Source organism: Mustela nigripes, chromosome 6 (assembly GCF_022355385.1).
Source record: "Mustela nigripes isolate SB6536 chromosome 6, MUSNIG.SB6536, whole genome shotgun sequence".
In the NCBI taxonomy this organism is placed as follows: domain Eukaryota; kingdom Metazoa; phylum Chordata; class Mammalia; order Carnivora; family Mustelidae; genus Mustela; species Mustela nigripes.
In genome coordinates this window covers 45,471,754-45,491,583 of record NC_081562.1, presented here as the reverse complement: position 1 = coordinate 45,491,583, position 19,830 = coordinate 45,471,754, and the positions used below count along the sequence as shown (strand labels likewise).

Genomic DNA, 19,830 nt, shown 5'->3' with positions numbered 1-19,830 from the left:
CATCTTTGCATTGCCAGGACTCAGTTTCAATGCCTAACACAAGATGACCACTTAACGAATTTTGTTGAATTACACATCATCCCAAACCCTATTCTAGCTGAAATTATCTGTGTGTGGTCCCTTTAGCCTACTTATGTTTCCTTGTTTGGAATACTTAAGAGGTTGTAGAATGTAATAGTTGAGAACATGGAGTTTGGAGCCAGATTGCCTGAGTTTTAAATCCTGCTTCTTTAATTGCACGAACACTTTGGCAAGTTACCTAAATTCTTCGTGCCTCAGTGTCTCTTTATATAAAATGAAAATAATAGTTACTGTCTTGCAAGTGTTATTGTGATGATCAATCATGTTTTTACCTAAAAATTTTCTTAGAATAGAGATTGGCAAATACTAAGCACTCAGTAATATTAGTTATTGTTATTATCATTACTTCAAGCAATGTATGTATTTATTTTATCTTTTAATAGAAAGAAGTAGCATGGTTTTGTTAAATGTTTTATTTTAATTTTTATTCAATTTTATTTATTTATTTGACAGAGAGAGAGAGAAAGAGAGAGAGATCACAAGTAGGCAAAGCAGCAGCCAGAGAGAAGGGGAAGCAGGCTCCCTGTTGAGCAGAGAGCCTGATGTGGGGCTCCATCCCAGGACCCTGAGATCATGACCTGAGCCGAAGGTAGAAGCTTAGCCCACTGAGCCATCCAGGTGCCCCTTACTAAATGGTTTAGTACAGCATTAGACAATCTTTTTTAAATATGTGTTTTTTTAAGATTTTATTTATTTATTTGTCAGAGAGAGAGAGAGAGAGAGAGAGAGAGCACAGGCAGACAGAGTGGAAGGCAGAGGCAGAGGGAGAAGCAGGCTCCCTGCGGAGCAAGGAGCCCAATGTGGGACTCGATCCCAGGACGCTGGGATCATGACCTGAGCCGAAGGCAGCTGCCTAACCAACTGAGCCACCCAGGCGTCCCCAGCATTAGACAATCTTAAAATCCTATATTCTAAACCTCAATCAGTGTATTTAAACTTCACCTTCCTGGAAGCACCTGCCTGGCTCAGCCCATAGAGCAAGTGACTCTTGATCTTGCGGATGTAAGTTTGAGCCCCAAGTTGGATGTAGAGATTTCTTTTTTTTTTTTTAATTTTATTTATTTGACAGAGATCACAAGCAGGCAGAGAGGCAGGCATAGAGAGAGGGAAGCAGGCTCCCCGCTGAGCAGAGAGCCCGATGCGGGGCTCGATCCCAGAACCCTGGGACCATGACCCGAGCCGAAAGCAGAAGCCTTAACCCACTGAGTCACCTAGGCACCCCGGATGTAGAGATTTCTTAAAAATAAAATCTTAAAAAAACAAAAAACCCCACAAAAACCAACCTTCACCTCCCTATTGTTCATCAGAGCTGATTTTTAGAGGAAATTCTTGCCAAATAGTATTTCCAAAATTAGATGTTTATGTCCCCTCAAGATTCCAGAAACAATTAACATCCAGTTAACATTAAGTCATCCATTTTGGTTTTGAAAAAATTTCATCTTATTTTCTGTACAGAAGAGCAGTGCCAGCCCCAGGTTTTGTTTAGTTTTGCAGTCAAACAAGCACATTTGGTCAAGAGTCGTCCATCTTTTGGGAGACCGGTAAAATTTTCCTATGACATGGTGATTTTTATCACTTACTAAAGTTTTGAATAGTAAGTACTTCACTTGATCTATGCATTTCAAATTGTTGGGTTTGATCTAGTTATGAGTGGAGAGGAAAAATTCAGTAACCATCAATAATATCAAAGGAATGACTGATATATAGGCATTTAGTTTCCTTTTCCTTCCACGTAGTGAGGAGGATTCTAAGGTTAGTGTCTCAACTATATCTATACAGTGGCTAAATCAAAGCCTTACATTTCCTTTACAGTACAATTGCCTGAACATCACCACATAGCGGCATCACAGGATTGGGAAGCAGTGCCTTTTATGAAAGCCGTCACACACATCCAATCGTAACACATCAGAGCAGAAAGCACTGATTAATAGAAAACAAAATGGCTTAAGGATTCAGTAACGCTGATCTTTCTAATTTTCCTCCTTTTGGGAAGAAAGCACAGAACTTTTGAACTCATAGTCACCTAAAAGCTGAGATTAGCTTGCCAGTAGCAGGTCTGAGAGATGAGAGCTAATATCAGGGGACAGATGTTTTCTTTTACGTTTAACACCCCGTTATGTATTGTTCTCACCACCCACGCCCAAGCGTCTATTCGACCTATGAAACAGACTGCACCAGAAGCACAGATAACCCCAGGCTTCAGGTCTGTAATCTGATCGTGGCCATCGGCAGCCAGAAATGAATTTCTTTCTAATCAGCTTTCCATCAGTCCCCAGTCACTCATATAAAGGAGCCTGGGGAGAGGACGATTCCCATTGCTCTTTCTTCAGCACCAGGGTTTTGGACAGAGCCTGGAGCGTGCTGATATTCCTCCCCCTCCCTTCCTCTCTCAGTCTACGCGAGCGCAGCTGCTACCCCGTTAGTACCCCCTGCTGGAGAAAAAGAAAATTACACCGGGATCCATGCAGCCGGCAATGATGATGTTTTCCAGTAAATACTGGGCAAGGAGAGGGTTTTCTCTGGATTCAGCGGTACCCGAAGAGCATCAGCTCCTTGGCAGCTTAACAGTGAGTACTGAGTAGCTGGCACTATAGAGGAGTGCCTTCTAAGGTAGCGACAGTCTTATCCTTGCCCTGTGGACACCTGATGTAGAGTAAGCACACGCACACCTCAACTTGTTTCTCTAGCATCTGTCTGTATACCCTGCCTCCTGTCTGCCTTCAGTCTTCCTTCTCTCTCCATAAAGTAAAGTGGGTGTCCTGTTCACTTTGTTCTAAACTTCCTTTCCTCAAAGTTTATAAGTAGAAAGTAAAAGGAGTTCCTAAACACCAAGAGCAAGAGGTTGTATGAACCATTGTCTTAACATCTACAACCAAAAAAAGTGTGTAGGATTTCGAAAATCCACTTATTGTGAGTAGGAACAGGGATAAGAAATTAAATAGATTTCTATGGTTCCTGCAAGATGATTGTGTCTCTTATACCCTTTCCTAGTTACAAAGCCTGCTCTTTAAACACAGAGGTAATATTTTTAACTTGTCTATAGGTACTGATTATTGGGATAAAAGAATGATTGGTTCCTTTAAAAAGTTTTCCTCATTACTCCATTTTTCATTTTAATTACTAGAGTAATGACAGCAATACATAACTTGTTTTAGTATTTAAGGCAGTTTTTAAATTTAAATACTAACAGGAAAATAGTTAACATTTTGTAGGATTTTAGTTCCTACAAAAAAATTGAGCTAATAGTGATGGGATTTAATGAAAAAGACAGTGAACAACAAAAAAATTCAGATTCCTAGTCAAGAAAAATAATGCTCTTTCATTGCTGTAACAGAGTTCACCAAACCAATTACAATTCAGTCTGTATCACAGAAAGTTCTATTTTAATATCATAGTTCCAAACATGTGCCAGAAGGTTATATTGTACTGGTGTATTATTATTGCTGAAAATGTTGAAGAGTAATCAGGGCAAGTTTTGTAGAACTGTTTAAATCAATTTTCAGAAATGAGTCCAAAAATGTAAATAGATTTTTTTGAATATCTAAACATCATGCATATTTGGATGAGATATTACACTGAGGAATTTTGAAGTCATAATGAATGGCTAGAAGGAAAACAAAGAACTCAGAGTTACAGTTAATAGATGACCCTTTCATATAAAAAATTCTACTTAAATATAGAAGAGCTGTGTGCTATGTGGTGGGAAGAAGGCAGATGCTGGGAGTGCGGAGACATTTGAGCTTTTAATGACCAAACGTAGTGTCAAACGCCAATGTCTGCATTGTCTTCTTCAAGTCATAACTAATAAAATATTCATTTCCATGATATAAAAATCTAGTGAGTGAGGCAATAGGAAAATGTGACACACGTGAAAATAAAGCCAGTGGAGGCATCCGAGGAAGACAGTGGTGAGTCCCTGTTCACTGTGTCCCATATCACATGTCTTTTTCTCAGTTTCATGAGGAAGTGGTAGACTGGGTCTGATTGCACTGTGCTACTATTAGCCAGGGAGAAGCTTCTCTGTTTGCTCAAGTCTTTATTTGCATATAAAGAACACAAAAAAAGTACAGCTTAACTTCACTATGTCTTTTCACTGAAGGTTTCAAGCTTTTTAATTTGGTATTTCTGACGGTGTGATCCAAGTTTCTGAAATCTGCCCTTTTTGTTTTCAACCAATAGGACTAATAGTCATCACTTAGTTCTGTAGTATAGTAATTTGAGTGGCTACTGAAGTGTTAATCCTTTTCAGTTTCTCAGATTTTACTCTAGCTCCTTAGCTACTTTTCTTTTTCTCTTTTCCTTCTGCCCCCACTCTATGCCTCCCTCTCTTTCCCCTTTTCCCCTTCCTCCCTTCCTTCCCTCTCTTTTTTCTCCTATTTGGGGCTGGATTTTAACAGACACTTTTCAGGAATCTTCTGCTGACACGGATGGCCTTCATGAAATACTCCCCGGGGGTTGAACTTCCGCAGACAGAGTCAGGACAATGTGGATCTCACTGCAGAAAGAAGGGTTGTCAATTTCAGGGAGTGTCCTGACATATTTCAGAATGAAGTGAATATTTTGTTTTTAAGATTTAATTGAAGCTAAAATCATTGTTGTGAACAATAGGTTTCATCTTATTTTTGTTATGTTCAATAATTAATAGAGTTTCCATATTATGCAACTAGGCTAACAGACCAAATTTCATGCTGTAAAACAAACCTAGAAAGTAAAACAGGAAGTAGTCATATATGAGACTTGATGATGGTCAGATTTTTGTTGCTATTAAATAAAGTGAAGCAAATCTGATCCCTCCCCCCCTTTAATTTCAACCACTGGCTACCTTGGAACACTGGAAAATAGTGTCCCAGAGTAAATTAGACTGGTATTTATGATCGAGAGTTATAAGCGACGTGGCAACCTCTCTTTGAGTTTATATGATTACTGAGGCTTCTAGCATATGAATGGACTATTTGACTGAAAATCTAGTTACGAGAACTCTGGGATCCTAACCAATGTTTGTTGTGTGTGTGTGTTTCTACCTTCTTGAAGTTAAATAAAGCTAACTCTGGCAAAAAAGATGATAAAAAAGGCAGCAAGGGAAACAGCAAAAGTGAAACCAGTCCCGAAGGTGGCAAGACGGCTGTTGTATTCTCACTGAAAAACGAAGTTGGCGGATTGGTCAAAGTGCTGAACCTCTTCCAGGTGAATGTAAACATCATTACCAAACCTTACAAGTGACCGGGTGCCGGATGAGAAACCTGTCTTCTGCTGTGAAATGTTACTGAGACCATTTCTGGATAATGTGTTCAAAGTTCCAAAGAAAGCATATTTCATGAAGCTTTATAAGGGAAGTTTGTTTGCCAAGTGGTGAAATAAGCAGATTTGTGTCAACTGTGTTTTGTTAATTCCAAGTGAACCTGCTAGTAATTCCACAGACTATCACCAGATAAGAAAGTCAGTAATTAAAAACTGGGAGCCTCACCCCTTTTTGTTTGGCAAAAGGAGCCAAGGGGGGTATCTTTAGATATCAAGAGACTGCAGCCCGATTTGATGTGTTAACATCTGAATTGTGCACACGTCTGAAAGCTCATTTATTACATCTGCCGAGATGCGTGAGTAGAGGCATTTGGTACTCCCATGAGCCTCACTGTTACATGAACTAGACATGTCTTTGCGGAGATGAGTCTCCTCCTATAGAAGGCAGGCCTAGCTCTCTCTCTTTATTTTATAGAAATGCAGGAGCCTTTTTTCCAGGTCCAGTTTGGTGGCCTGAACCCTGAAGAAAGAGCCCGGTTGAGGGTGAGGTTAAAGAACCCCAGAAAAACTGTTGCCCTCTGGCCAGGGCGAACCTGATGGCTACCTTACCCTACAGCAAGCGTCGTCCCTTACAAATGCATTTTGTTTGGGGGCTCCGGGTGCTGATTTGAGCTGTCAGATAGGGAGCCTCTCTCTGCGCGGTGCCTGGGGCAGCCGGTGCAGCGGGAAGAGGATTGGAATTGCAGTCACAGGAGTCAGAGCTGTGTTCTCCTGGCTTGGCTAATCACTAGCTGCTTCTGAGCTTCCATTTCTTCATTTGTAAAATAGCGATCATAATTCCCACCTAACGAGGTAGTTGTGATGCAGGAATATGAGTGAAAGTGCCTTGTAAAGTGTACGAGATGAGGCCTCTATTGTGAGGTCTCTTTGATGACCAGGGAGAGGGAATTAGCAGCCTGATTTGGCAAATATTTCCCTGTTCTCTCTTGACCTGGAAGAAAGGATCAGGCACCATAAACAGTGGTAATGGAAATCCGGGGAAATACTTTACACATAATTATATCCACCAGTGCTGTCTCTGCTCGGTGCTCCAAGGCAGGCTGGAATCCCTGGAGAAGGAGTTAGCAGCCCAGAGTTTTTCTCTTGGCCATCAGCTAGTCATGGGGTCTTAGCTAAACTACTTAACCCATCTGGACTTCATTCCCTTGTCTAAAAATATGCACTCTGCTTTAACCAATGGATATTAAAAGCCCAAAGTGATACAGTGGGTGTGAAAACTCTTGACCTTAATATTAGTCTTACCTTTATTATCAGCCAATTTAGAAAATACGGTGTGACTGTAAAGTTTAATAAAAAGAGACATGGAGCATCTAGTTTCCCGGTCACAGGGCTGGTTTCTCTATTCAGAGGAGGAGCCTGTTGGATTTGATGTTACTCTGGCCCTGGAATCTACCTCTCCAGCTCCTCTGCTGAAAATTCCAAGACCATCCAGAATTGTATTAGGAATGTGAATTAATAATCACAAGATATCAGCCAGTGTGATGGAGAGATATGGGCTTATTCAGGGGTGGGTCAGTGTGGAGATGAGAACTTGATCTTCAGTTAACTCAGGGGAAAGTTTAAACCTAATGTTTAAATATTAAATTGCTGCCTCTCCCCTCCCCCCCACCAAACACCTTAGTGTAAGGAGACTTTTACCCCTGAAACCCATTGGGGGGTGATGGTTGCAATGATGTATCCTTGCATGAAGCTAGTCTGGATATTGTTGAAACCGAATAGTTAATGAGTGGTCCCACTGAGGTGTGTTTTTTGATTGTTGTTTGTTGTTGGGTTTTTTTTTTGTTGTTGTTGTTGTTGTTGTTTTTGCTCGTGTTTTTGCCTGTAGAGATACTTTCTTGGCTGCTTTTCTTCCTTTTCTTTGGCTTCTGTCTCCCAGCTATCAGTCCTTTGCAGACCACCTGCCCGATATCTGCCTCATTTGCCTGCCATTTGTACTATTTACTTATTTTTTCAAAGGTTATTTTTAAACTTTATTGTAGTGGAAACCACTATTAAATCAGGGTGTTGAGTTTTAGCTATGTTTTTTGGAAACATCTGAAAATAAAAATGTAAATTTGGGGATGATACGATGATGCGATAAGCTAATATTTCCCCCATGTAACTATGGGATGTGGACCGTGCAGGGAAATGATGATACTTATAATTATAATACATCTTATAGGGTCTTTTATATGCTTTTATATACCCTCTTAAAAAAAAAAAAGAGACTGGAAAACCTACATACAGTCTTTACTCCTATGAATAGAGGAACTGGTTGGAAACATTTCCCTGTCTCAGTAACCAAAGAACAAGAAGATTGTCTTTTTCTCCATTGTGGGCAGTTGGCACCTGTTCTTAAGAGCTGAACAAGAAGAGCCCTTGGAGTCCTTTTTGTTGTGCTGTGAAGGTAATTTAGAGATGTTGCTTATATTTCCACAGGAAAAACATGTCAACATGGTTCATATTGAGTCCAGGAAATCCCGGCGAAGAAGTTCAGAGGTTGAAATCTTCGTGGACTGCGAGTGTGGCAAAACCGAATTCAATGAGCTCATTCAGTTGCTGAAATTTCAAACTACAATTGTGACGCTGAATCCGCCGGAGAACATTTGGACGGAGGAAGAAGGCAAGGCCAGCCTTTCCTTGTCGGGTGATTTAGCAATCTGACAAATGTTGCAAAAAGGAAAATACAATCTGTGAGCTCATACTTTTGAACCCACACTCTGTTTTCAACAGAACTAGAGGATGTGCCCTGGTTCCCCCGGAAGATCTCTGAGTTAGACAGATGCTCTCACAGAGTTCTCATGTACGGTTCCGAGCTGGATGCCGACCACCCAGTAAGTGTCCAGTCAAATCCATTCCATACATGCTGGCCCAGCTCCGTGCGTGTGCCAGGCAGCGTACCATATTGTGTGCCTCATTGTAGAGCAATTTATTATTTATTCCCCATCACACAGAGCAGGCCTTCCAATGATGAAGCTTTCCTATACATGTGCATTGGCTGGAAGTAGGTTAGAAGGATGGCATTTCCATGTAGCATTTGTTCTTAAAAGGGTTGGATAGAGGAGATTCTAAACCCCGGAGAATATTTCTGTAGCATTAGACAGCGTGAAATATACTTGCAGATGGTGACCCTTGGAAAAACGATGAACTGAAATTGATCACCCCTTTGAGAAATGAGGGAGGACTAGGCATTATGGGGCTCAGTGAGAGAATAAAATTCCCCTTGCTATTTTCCTTGACTGGAGGTAGTTAGGAGTAGAGTAATGTGGTGGACTTCAGTCTCAATGGAAAGGCAGAGAGTTTTAGAATAAGGTCGTGATGGAAAACACATCTCTTCCCACATCTACCCTGAATCTATTGACCACGATCTCTCTTCTCTTCCAATAAAAACGACCACCTTTAAAGAAATATGATACGTAGGGAAGCATTTCGCATTATTTCCTCCCTTCCCCTTTACATCAGATTTTATTTAACACAAGAGACTTGGAAGTTTTTTATGGTCAGAATGAAGTACAGTTCAGAGTCTGCGAGAAGTAAGCAATAGAATCATTTGTTACAAGCACTTTTTTTTCCCCCAAGTGCCCCTTTCTACAAATGGGCAGATGAAAGGGTGAAACCCAAGCAGATTGGCCATGCTTATAGAAGGGCTTTGTGGTCTGAGGGTAATGATTTGCAGATAATCATTTTATTTAAAAGGAGGAAATCTAGAAACCTGAAGTGTGACTATTACCTTACACAGTGGTTCTCCAAGTGTGGTCCCAGGCTCAGCTGCCCCAACATTACCCACGAGTTTGTTTCCACAAGCTCACACGGATGTTTGAGAACCACTCCTGTAGAGAAAACCGTGACAACCTCCAAAAGAGGAAAATTTTCAATCGAATTAGTCATTTGGCATAATATACCAATTCAGACCAATTCATAACATACCACTAAAGCAAATGGTCCCATAGACCTAACTCAATGGCATTATTTTCAAGAAGCTGAATTTACTCAAAGACACGGTGTTACAGTTGCCAATCCAAAATTTCAGAATAATTCACAGTAAGTCACATGGAAGGCTTCTGAACACTCTAAGTGCCTTAAAGGGTCATCCACTGCCCCCCAAGCCAGCCCAGTGTTCAGAGGAGTCAGACTTAGCACAGAAGCCTGATTTAAGAGATTAGCAGTAATAGGACTTTCCAGATACCAGCTGCTAACTTGCAGGATGACCTTGGGCAAGTCCCCCTACCTCCACGCCTCAAATTCTTCATGCAAAAAGTGGAAATAAAATCCTTATTGACCTCCAAGGGGCATTTGAAAGGCCTCGTTAATAAAACAACTGGAAAGCATTTTGGCAAGAGTAAATGCCTAATCCCAGGAATGGAAATGCTGTAGTAAATCATTCAGATCAATGTCTGGATAGTAAAGGATTTCTTGCTTAACCTCCTATTTCCAAATGTTCCCCTTAGTCTAGTTCTTAAATTACTCAACCAGGAGAAAGAGGGTTTGCTTTGTTTAGAGGAACAACCATAGGAACCATTGACCTTGTGAAAAAATGGATTCCAATACCCAGTGTAAATTTCCCTGTGTTTATTTCTGATCCATTACTCCTAATTGTACCCACCTTATGATGCCTTCTCTTATTTTCTGTGTAGTCAGTTGAAATAATTCCAAGTGCTTAGCAATCTCTAACCTCACTCACCATTTTTTTTTTTAAACCCCATGTGCTTCTTTTATAAGCACACCAAATGTTCATGATGCAAAATCTGGTATTGGTAAGTGGGTGTTTTTTGAAAGTTATTATTTGGTGAGCATGGAGAAAGAGGGCTAAGGACTTTTGGTGCCTGGGACTACTCCCCGTTCTGAGCTAGGGATTACTGTGTCAGGCTGGTGTCCTTGTACTTAGATGGCTCAGAAGGAACCGGAATGGGAGAGGCAGGGTGCTGAGGCTTGCTGGAAGGGGTTAACCATCTATCTAGGTCAGCGTCTGTCTGACTTTGCCAGACAAACCACCAGGAAGATCTTTTCAAAGTGCGGAGTGGGGTTCTGTATGCCTAGTGAGCTCCCAGTTGAGGCTGGCTCTGGAGGTCGGCTAGCCCTTGAGCAGCGAGGATCTAGAGTGGGATGCTCTCTCAAAGTGCGGTTCAAGGCCCAGCCACAAAGTGCTTGTTAAAAATGCAGGTCTTTGGGCTCATCGGAAGCCCCCTGAATCAGAACTTTCAGGATGGACCCTGGAATCTGCATTTAAAAGGACTGGTGAGCCAGATTCTGGTGAGCCCTAGTGTTTGAGAACAAATGTTCTGGCTCAGTGATGCTTGACCTTAACTTTCCATTCAAATAATCTGTGGGGAATTAAAAAAAAAAATACTGAGGCCAGGGTCTCACCTCTGAGTGCTTAGATAGTAACCTCTGGGAATGTGTCTAGTTTTGGAGTATTCTTTAAAACTCCCTGGAGGATTCTAATATTTCAGCAGGGCCGAACTGTTTGGGATAGCTACTTGAGTGCCACTGCACACTTGGCTGAGTGTTTTAGGGTGCTGGGGGGCTCTTCAGTTCCTCTGGATTTAAATTGGAGGAAGCATGAGTGTGCTGCAGATGCTCTGTGGGGATTAGCCTTGCCAGATTTAGGGGAAAAAAATATATATGTATATATATATATACATATACATATATATATATTTTTTGCCCAGTTAATGCGAATCTTAGGTAAACAAGGAATCATTTCTTAGTATAAGTATGCCCCCCCATTGCTTGGGGGTCCTCTCTGTTATCTGGTAACCTTATCCCGGCCTTCAGTCCAGAATCCATGGCCAAGGAATGCTATCTCTGTGATCACTGGTGTAGCCAGCGTTCCTGTTTTATTTTGCTAGTCCACAGTTCAATCCTGGCAGCTCTGGCTCGCCAACGACATTTGCATAATCACAGCCATACTAGGCTAATGAGGCATGATGAGTAAATCACTCTCTCGCATGCCTGGAAAAGGTGCAGGTGTTTGCCAAGGAGAGGCAGTCGAGAATCTTCAGGAAGCCCAGGCGGTAACTATTTTTGCAGGATGGTGTCTGGTTTGGCGGGAGCTGGGGAACAGGTGCTGTGTTTTCACATGACTCTTTGCCTTTCGTCATGGCCTGCTTTCCTTCTGAGTCGTACAGGTGCTTGGAACTCTTCTGTTTTGCCGTCCTCGGCTGTTTGGTACTCCTAGGAACTTGAAACTTGTACTTTCTCCTCTAGAGCAGAACTTTTTTTTAGGTCACAGACCCATCTGTGAATGCGGTAGCTTGGTCACAACATTTTGTGTAGACAGAATTTAAGGCCTCGTAAGCCTGCATGTGAACACCAGTTTGAAAACTACCAACTCATAGCAGAAGAAAGTGCTAGCTTCTCTGGTCGGCATACCTCATTTCTGCAGGGTGTCTGGGTGATCTCGGGCTGCTCTCTCTGTGTCCCGCTAACAGTGATGCTCTTACAAGAGAAAGACCTTTGACTGTGGAAGTTCTTTACCTCAGCCCAGCAGACAGTCCTTAAGGCCAGTTCTCCGCTAACCATACAAGAGAACAGGGTGATTTTCTCTGTGTTTGAGGTTCCTCTTGAACCTCAAAGACTTTGCAGAAGCAGGCAAGCCAGAGCAGAGGTAACCTGGGCCTTCATGGGCCTGTCTCCGCTCTCCTCACAGAGCCCATGACCCCAGAGACCCGTCTCACCTGGCCTCCATTCTCAGAGTGGCCGCTGCTTCCTGGTTACCTTTGAGGTAGCCGGGTTGCAGACGTGTAAGACGTTACATGGAAACAATTCCTTCTGGGTTTCCAGCAGTTTGAAGAAACCAGCCCAGAAAGAATGGATTGAAGGTACCTGAAAGAAAGGAAAGTGGAAGGTCTGTTGACAAGAGGAAAGATTCTTGAAAATCTGGAAAAAATTTTTTGAAATTCTGGAAAATTCCTCTCGGAAGTAATTGTACTTGACAAAACAATGACAGACAGGATGTTTAACTTCCCAAGTGCATGATGATGGACAGAAGTTTTGAAGTTCCTAAAAACTAAACAGGATTGAGGGGGCCTCAGAGTGGAATGGAGCTCACTTGCTCTCCTGTGCATGAATCCCTTATAACCGATTTTGCATTATGTGGCTCTACTCATAAAAAACAGCAAAACCTCTTTAATCTATGCTAATTTGAGGGATTCAGTGATTATTCTGAATGATAGAATTTTTAACAAATGTGCATTTATTGGCTGTGTACCCAAAGCAATTACATTTAGGTTAACTTACTGAATAACCATGTTAAAGGGACCTGTTTTAATGAACAGGATAAGATTAGCTTGTGATTAACATCAATTACACATAAATGATACTTGAGAACCAAAGATACCATTCACTGTAGCCTGAATTCCCATGCATCCCAAATTAGTGCAGCCCAAATGGAACGAGGTCTTACTGTAAGCCCGGTTCGCCTCTGCCTATGCCATCAAGATGGTCATCCAAGGATAAAATTCACATTTGACTCCGACACTCAATAAACACCATGGCGATTTTCTTTCAGGACTACTGCGGTCGATTTTTCAGCACTTTGTTAAATAACTTAATCTCTTTTCTGTTTAAGGGATTTAAGGACAATGTCTATCGACAGAGAAGAAAGTATTTTGTGGATGTGGCCATAGGTTATAAACAGTAAGTACCTGTGTAACTCTTCTCTGCGACTTGCGGCTGGCCAATTAGGGGAAGCCCGTGCCGTGTGAGACAGCCCAGCCTTGTCTTCACTGTAACGTTTGCAGAAGGCAGACGCGAACCATTTTAAACCCTCCCCAACTTGGTAGGGTTTAAAGGCCAACACTGATTTTTCACTTGCGGGTGTAATTGTAGCAGAATGAGACCAGCAGGCCACATGCCAGGCGCTCCATTTTCACCATTGTGTTTGCTGCTCTACCAAGGCATGGGGCCATTTTTGTATATACCCTGCAGGGTCTGGAAAATGCGTTTGAATTGTACTTGCGATCTGACTTGTCAGTAACCCCTTCAATGTCCAGCTTGCCCGGGGAAAGTAGGAGGGTACTCAGAAATGGTACGGGGGTTCACGGAAGCAGCCTTAAGAGAAAAGAAATGTGTGTGTTTTACATGGAAAGGGAAGTCCCCTGTAAGCTGGAGGGTGTATGGGAGAGTTTCATGCCGAATCCCAGATCCCTGGTGGGATGAAGTCAGAGAACCTCCGGACTGGGATTAGGACGGTGCCTGGTGCATGCCGTGCAACAGGATGTTTGAGACCGGCCATAATGTCATGTGTCGATGCAGGAATGGGTCGTAGGCCTCTGTTTATTCTGTTCACATTAAGAAAACATGTAGACCATCATGGTGCTGCCTTTCCTTTGTCTGGTATGTGATCAGCAACATGAACCTTGTCTTCAGAGCAAAATGTAAATCTATACCCCATAGGAAATGTTCTTTCTTATTTTAGTTGTGACCAGGTGAGAAGCTGGACTGTCCTGTGGGGCAGGCTTGTCCTTGGTGAGAGTTTCACACATCTCGTGTGTTTTAGAAAGCATGTCCGCCTCTGCTTTTTTCTCTTCCTCTTTTTTTTTTTTTAAGGGAGTATAACACACAAAAGCTTAATGCCAAGTCAAAGGATCCCACATCACACCTCTGATTGCATCTGCTGTTTGCTCATTTCTAAGTTCCTTTCACGCTTTGGGTTCTCTTTCTTTCCTCCTCCCAAGCCTCAGGTGTCCTTCGTTCTTTCTCTCCTGTATTTATGATCCTAAACACCAGGACCACTTGCCATGTGCTTTTCCCACATGTTGTCTACTCCATTTTTGTCTTCTTCTGTTCCAGGCAGCTTCTTGATTGCCTTTAGCCTCCTGTGGCTTTCTACCCCCTCATAATGTCCGTGTGCCTGAGGCTTATCCCGGCCTAAGCCCCCTTCCCTCCCTCAGCACCATCACTCAGGAGACCCTTCTCTCATTGTTTCCCAGTCAGATTACCAAGAAAGGATCCTTACGGGCTGGGCTCACTGTTTCACATCAGGGTCTGATCATTGATTGTGAGCCTTCAGCTTGGCTCCCCTTGGTTCGCAGATTGTCCCCGGGGAATCAGGTCATAACACGGGTCCTTGGAAGGGGTGTAGGCAGGACTGGTGTTTGGGGCATCATCTGCCCATGACATGATAAAAGCTCAGTGCTTGGCAGAGCTTTTTTCTTTAGGTAGAACAGATGGATAAATATGTATTTTATGCATAGATGGTACATGTATGATACCTATGTGAAAAATCTATGTGTGTAGGTATGTGTGTCTTTTTTTTTTTTTTACGATTTTATTTATTTATTTGACACAGAGAGAGAGAGAGATCACAAGTAGGCAGAGAGGCAGGCAGAGAGAGAGGGGGAAGCAGACTCCTGCTGATCAGAGAGCCTGATGTGGGGCTTGATCCCAGGACCCTGAGATCATGAGCTGAGCTGAAGGCAGAGTTTTAACTCACTGAGCCACCCAGGCACCCCTAGGTATGTGTGTCTTTAAAGAATTTTGTTAGCATGGTAATCAAGGAACTATCTCAAAGGTTACTTATTTCTTCCTGAGAGAGAGAGCGAGCCCAGAAGCAGGACAAGGCAAGCTGATATGGTGGTGACACTAATTGAATTGGTATATCTGAGTCAAGCGCTCTCAAGGGGCATTGAACATAGGGAGTCTTTTGGTTCTAAAGAAAACATCCTGATAAGGGCAGAAGAGGAAAAGAGCATATAATGAAAATGATGGAGGGTAAAGTTCTCAAAGCATTAACAGGAGTATGCATTTGCCACCTTCCCTTAGCTAAAGAGGAAAACCGGGGTGCAGTGTCTGTGGAAAGCAAAAGAATAAATTCGTGGATGGAAATGGAGATTTCTTTTTCTTGCAAAAAGCTTTATTGTTTCTATTAGGTCCACTACTCAGGAGAAGGTTCCAGAGTGGTTAAAATGTTGCCTCACGGCTGCAGGGAGAGGCTCAGGCAGGAGTCCTGTGACCAGGGGGAGGCCAGAGGGGCCTCTCAAAGGGTGAGCCTTTGGAAGACACACCCACCCAGCCCAGCCTGGGGGCTGCCAGCCTGCGGAGTTAGCCAGGTGGTTGCCATCTCCTTGCTGAGTTTCACCTGCTCATATAGGAAGTGGTTCCCCAGCAATCACAGAGCTGCAGGTCTGCGTGGGCAAAACCTGAGCAGGCAGATCCAGAAGGGCCTGCTTCAGGGCTCCGGAACCCCAGAAGCTTCCATGGGATGACTTCCGTGCGTCCTGGAGGAGGGCCTGGCTGCTGCATTTTTACCTCTACAAGAGGTACTGGGCACCCTCGTGCTTCTTCTCAGCCAATTTGAGGAGGAGGTGGCTCACACCTTCCAGAGCCACACCAGCATGGTAGAAATAGAAGCTCCGAGAGAGGTATGTGTGGGAGGCCTGCAGGTGCATGCTGACCAGGCCTTCAATGGTGGCCTCCACCTCGAGGGAATAATTCTGACCAATCTGGGAGCTCATGGTTGGTGGCCAGTAATGAAGCTAAGCTCAAAAGATGGTGTTGGTTGGTTCCAGAGGCTGAGGGTGCTGAGAAGATGGCTCTGAACGTTGTGACTGGAAAAGAGGTTGGAGGGTCATGGGAGGCTGGAATGGGCACCCCTGGGTCTGTTCCATTCAAACGCTGTTGGAGAGGAGACAGACCCACAGGATTCTCAGCTGGAAATGGTGGAGATTTTATTTTATTAATTAATTTATTTATAGATTTAAAGATTTTATTTATTTATTTGACAGAGAGATCACAAGTAGGCAGAGAGGCAGTCAGAGAGGGGGGGGGGACGTAGGCTCCCTGCTGAACTCAGAGACCAATGCAGGGCTCGATCCCAGGACCCTGAGATCATAACCTGAGCCAAGGGCAGAGGTTTAACCCACCCAGGCGCCCCTATTTATTTTTTAAAAGATGTTATCTATTTATTTGAGAGAAAGAGTGAGCAAGTGAGAGAGCACGTGCGTGCTGGGGGGGCGGGGACGAGGAGAGGGAGAAGCAGACTCTCTGTGGAGCAGGAGCCTGACATGGGGCTTGATCCTGGGATTTTGGGGTCAAGTGCTGAGCTGAAGGCAGATGCATAACTGACTGAGCCACCCAGGTGCCCCAGATGGTGGATAATTTATACACAGAAGGCACTGGAGTGGCTGGAGTGTTCCAGGATCGGTCCCAGTTTACAGAGCTGTGGAGTGCTTTGGTTCAAAGGCTCTGACTCAGTAACTGGATGTTCAAGAGGCTGAGGTAGGCAGGAAAACTGTCAATTCATCATTTACAGGGAGAAACCACTCTCATGGGATTTACAAAAATTCCCTATTGTCATGACCCCGGAGAGGCTAAACAATCCAGTGTGATCAACCTCACTGGGCCTGTTTCTTCATCCAGAAAGAGCATCTCAGCACACGTACGGCCCGTCTCCTGGGGTCGTAGCAGGGATTGCCCAAGAGAAGACATGTGCTGTGCCCAGTGCAGGGCCTGGCAGGCAATTTGTGATCGTGTCACTCCATATCATTACATCTCCCCCTGCCCCTTTTCCACAGGCTGTCTTCAGTTTCCAGCTGACCTGTTATCGAACTCTTTAGCTATGTTAATACCATGGTTTAGCTGCCACTTTAACAAATGTCCCTCAAAGTCATCCTTGGATGAAATGAAAACTTCTTCGGTTCCCCATTTAAAGACTGTTGCCCATACCGAAGCTTTTGTGGCAGACCAACATCCTTCTTTACGGAAATATTTCATAGAAAGCAATCACATATCCCGTGTGTGTGTGTGTGTGTGTGTGTGTGAAGCTGCCAAAATATAGATAACAGATTGTCAGTTGCCTTGGTGTTTCTTGTAAGTTGACAGAGGGAGGAAGGTACCTAGCTGGGGGGGCTACCTTGGGAAAGCACAAACCTAGGGACTGTGGAAAGTAGAGAGAAAAGAGTCGTTCCTTATTGTCTTCTATGCCATTGCTGCAGTGGCTTCTCTCCGAATAAGTTTGAGAATGGTTAAGGGCTAGCTATTCATGTATGCGTTCACATGTGTGGGCTCACACAAGCACACAGAGAGCAGGAGGTCAAGCTTGTGTTAGGGGCTGGTGGGTGCGGGGCACAGGTATTAGCAAATCCCAAGTGGGCCTGTCCCTGTCGTCTCCAGTGTGCCATGAAGTTAGTTAGGTGCTCTTTTCGTTCACAGAGAATAAAGATGCAATTTCTGATCAAAATAGGCATTTTTCTAGTGCCGATGGCTTTCTGAGGGAGCAAAGGGAAAGGATGTACACAATAATTACTTAAAATAAGCTCATTAGACTGGCTTCTGGCGGCATGCTGCACTCAGATTTTCCAAACCCATGCTTGGAACCCCCGGTCGGAGAAGAAGATTATTGGAAATTGAGGCGGTCCTGAAAAATTTGGCATGTGAGGTCCCAGCGCACACAATTTGGTGCTAAAACGAGGGATCATTCTGACACGTGGAGAACAATTCAGCTTCCTGCTAATAATTTGTTAAGGCTTTCTGGACCCCGAGCAGGTCAAAAAATGGTTGGAAGGAGAGACGAAGCTGGAGTCCAGATGTTTGGGGTTGTTCTAGAGATGGGCAGGCTGCGGTCTGAGGTGTCTGAAGGTAAGGACAGAGGGGAAGGAATGGAAGACTGATAGATATTGAAACCATGGCCAAGAGGCCCTCCGGGGGATTCGTGTTGAATACTGTATTTTTCTATGATAGTCTTGAGAGGAGAAAGCAGGGGGGAAGAATCAACACAAGCCGAGAAAATGAAAAAATTCCAGTCTCTGATGAAAAAACAGCAGGCTGGAGGTCTGTCTTACCGTGACCCTGAAGGAGGAGCGGGCGCGGGGGAGGCGGCCGCGCGCTGAGAGCTGTCGATAGGGGGCACTCAGGCGCGGCTCTGATTGACAGCGCGGCTGAGAAACAGGATTGATTACCCAGGGGCCCTGCGATGCCCGCAGACGCGTCTGGCCACGTGTCGGGGAGGCCTGATTGCCTCAATAATGGCAGAGGAAACCTTCCTTAGTGCAAATACGTTCTCCATAGAAGACCCCCGAATGCCTGCCCTGGCTTGAGAGGGCACTGATTCTGAACTCGCAGGGAAGAGGGTGTGTATCCCACCCTGTCTGCCCAGACCCAAATAACAGAAATTCTTAGAGAAGCAGAGAAAGAAGTAGCCTGTGATTAGGCGATGTGGAGCACACGTACAGACAGTTCAGAGACTACGCAAGGGTGTGGGGGGCAGATTGGGGGGTGGAGGAACAGAAAATGATGACGGGGAGGGGGTGGCTGTTAGGTTTGTCTGCAACCACCCAGCTTTCTGTCATTGGCACCTTCATATTTTAACCTTGGCATTTGCTTTGCTGCATTTCTGTAGGGTTCACAATTGCTATGTTATTGGAGAAGAAGAATCAGTAATACATTTTTTTTTTTTCAATTGGCTAGAAATAAACACATTTTTCTTTGAGGGCTATTATAATGATTATTCCTCAACAATACGCATACATATTTAATTATATTTTTGGTGAAGGTGGTGGTAGTTATTTCAATCCATCTTACTCTCTTGGAAAGAGGCCCTGAGCTCTGACTTTAATTATGCCACTCTTGTTTGCTTCAATTGATTTTGAATATTATTGTGATTGTGTTTTGCTATGAATGTACTTTCTTCTGACTGAAATTGAGGTGGTACAGGAACCTCATGTCCTTCTCATGGGGCTGCTTCCTCTGATTTATTAGTTATTTTAGTCCATGGAATCTGAAATGTAAATAGGTCAATGTGATGTCAATGAATAAGTTAAACAAGGGAGTTTCAAAAGACCAGAATTTGCTTGAAGTTGGAAAATTCCCCAACTTGCTAAGGAAACTCCTCTGACTTCAGATTCAGGAGGAACCACTTGAATCCGTCTCTCGGCCTCAGTTTTCTCTTCTGTGGAATGGGGATAATAGTATAGCTCCTCTGCCTTTCCCCTGGGAGTATTTGGAGGAGTAAATGAAATCAATAGAGCATTGCTACACGGTATAATTTATCCTTCTCTCTCTCAAAATATAGTCAAAGAATCTAGACCAAAAGCCTGGGGTTTACTCAGCCCCTGGCCCACTTGAAGTTCTTGGTTGCTTTATCCAGTTTTTCTTTCAATGTGAGAGGCAGGGCGTGGTGTGTTTAAGAGGACAGAAGCTGGACTGGATTGCCTGGGATGAATTCCAACCTTAAACACTTGCCAGCTGAATGACTCCTGCAAATGATTTGCCTTCTGTGCCTCCGTTTCCGTATCTGTACAATGGGAATAACTCTACTACTGCTTTATAGGATTGTTATAAGAATTAAGTGAGCTCACATAATAACAACACTTAGAACACTGCCTAGGAAATGCTATGTAAGTATTTGCTAATATTATTATAATTATTCTGACTTCAGCTGTCTCTCCTTTTTGTCTACCCTCATGCTCCACATCTTTTTTTTTTTTTTTTTTAAGATTTTATTTATTTATTTTGGAGAGAGCACATGTGTGT

General features: G+C 43.5%; 1 protein-coding gene across 2 annotated transcripts in view; it reads left to right on the top strand.

Annotated features, from left to right (window-relative positions):
* Positions 1–2,543: 2,543 nt before the first annotated feature.
* Positions 2,544–19,830, top strand: part of TPH2 (tryptophan hydroxylase 2) — a 98,553-nt gene continuing 81,266 nt past the window's right edge. The window contains exons 1-5 of one of the 2 annotated variants that reach the window (XM_059404696.1): positions 2,544–2,647; positions 5,094–5,265; positions 7,798–7,981; positions 8,092–8,192; positions 12,929–12,996. In XM_059404696.1, coding sequence (XP_059260679.1) covers positions 2,544–2,647; positions 5,094–5,265; positions 7,798–7,981; positions 8,092–8,192; positions 12,929–12,996 — 629 coding nt within the window. Of the gene's footprint in view, positions 2,649–5,093; positions 5,266–7,797; positions 7,982–8,091; positions 8,193–12,928; positions 12,997–19,830 lie in introns of both variants that reach the window. The other variant, XM_059404697.1, reaches the window with a different exon arrangement.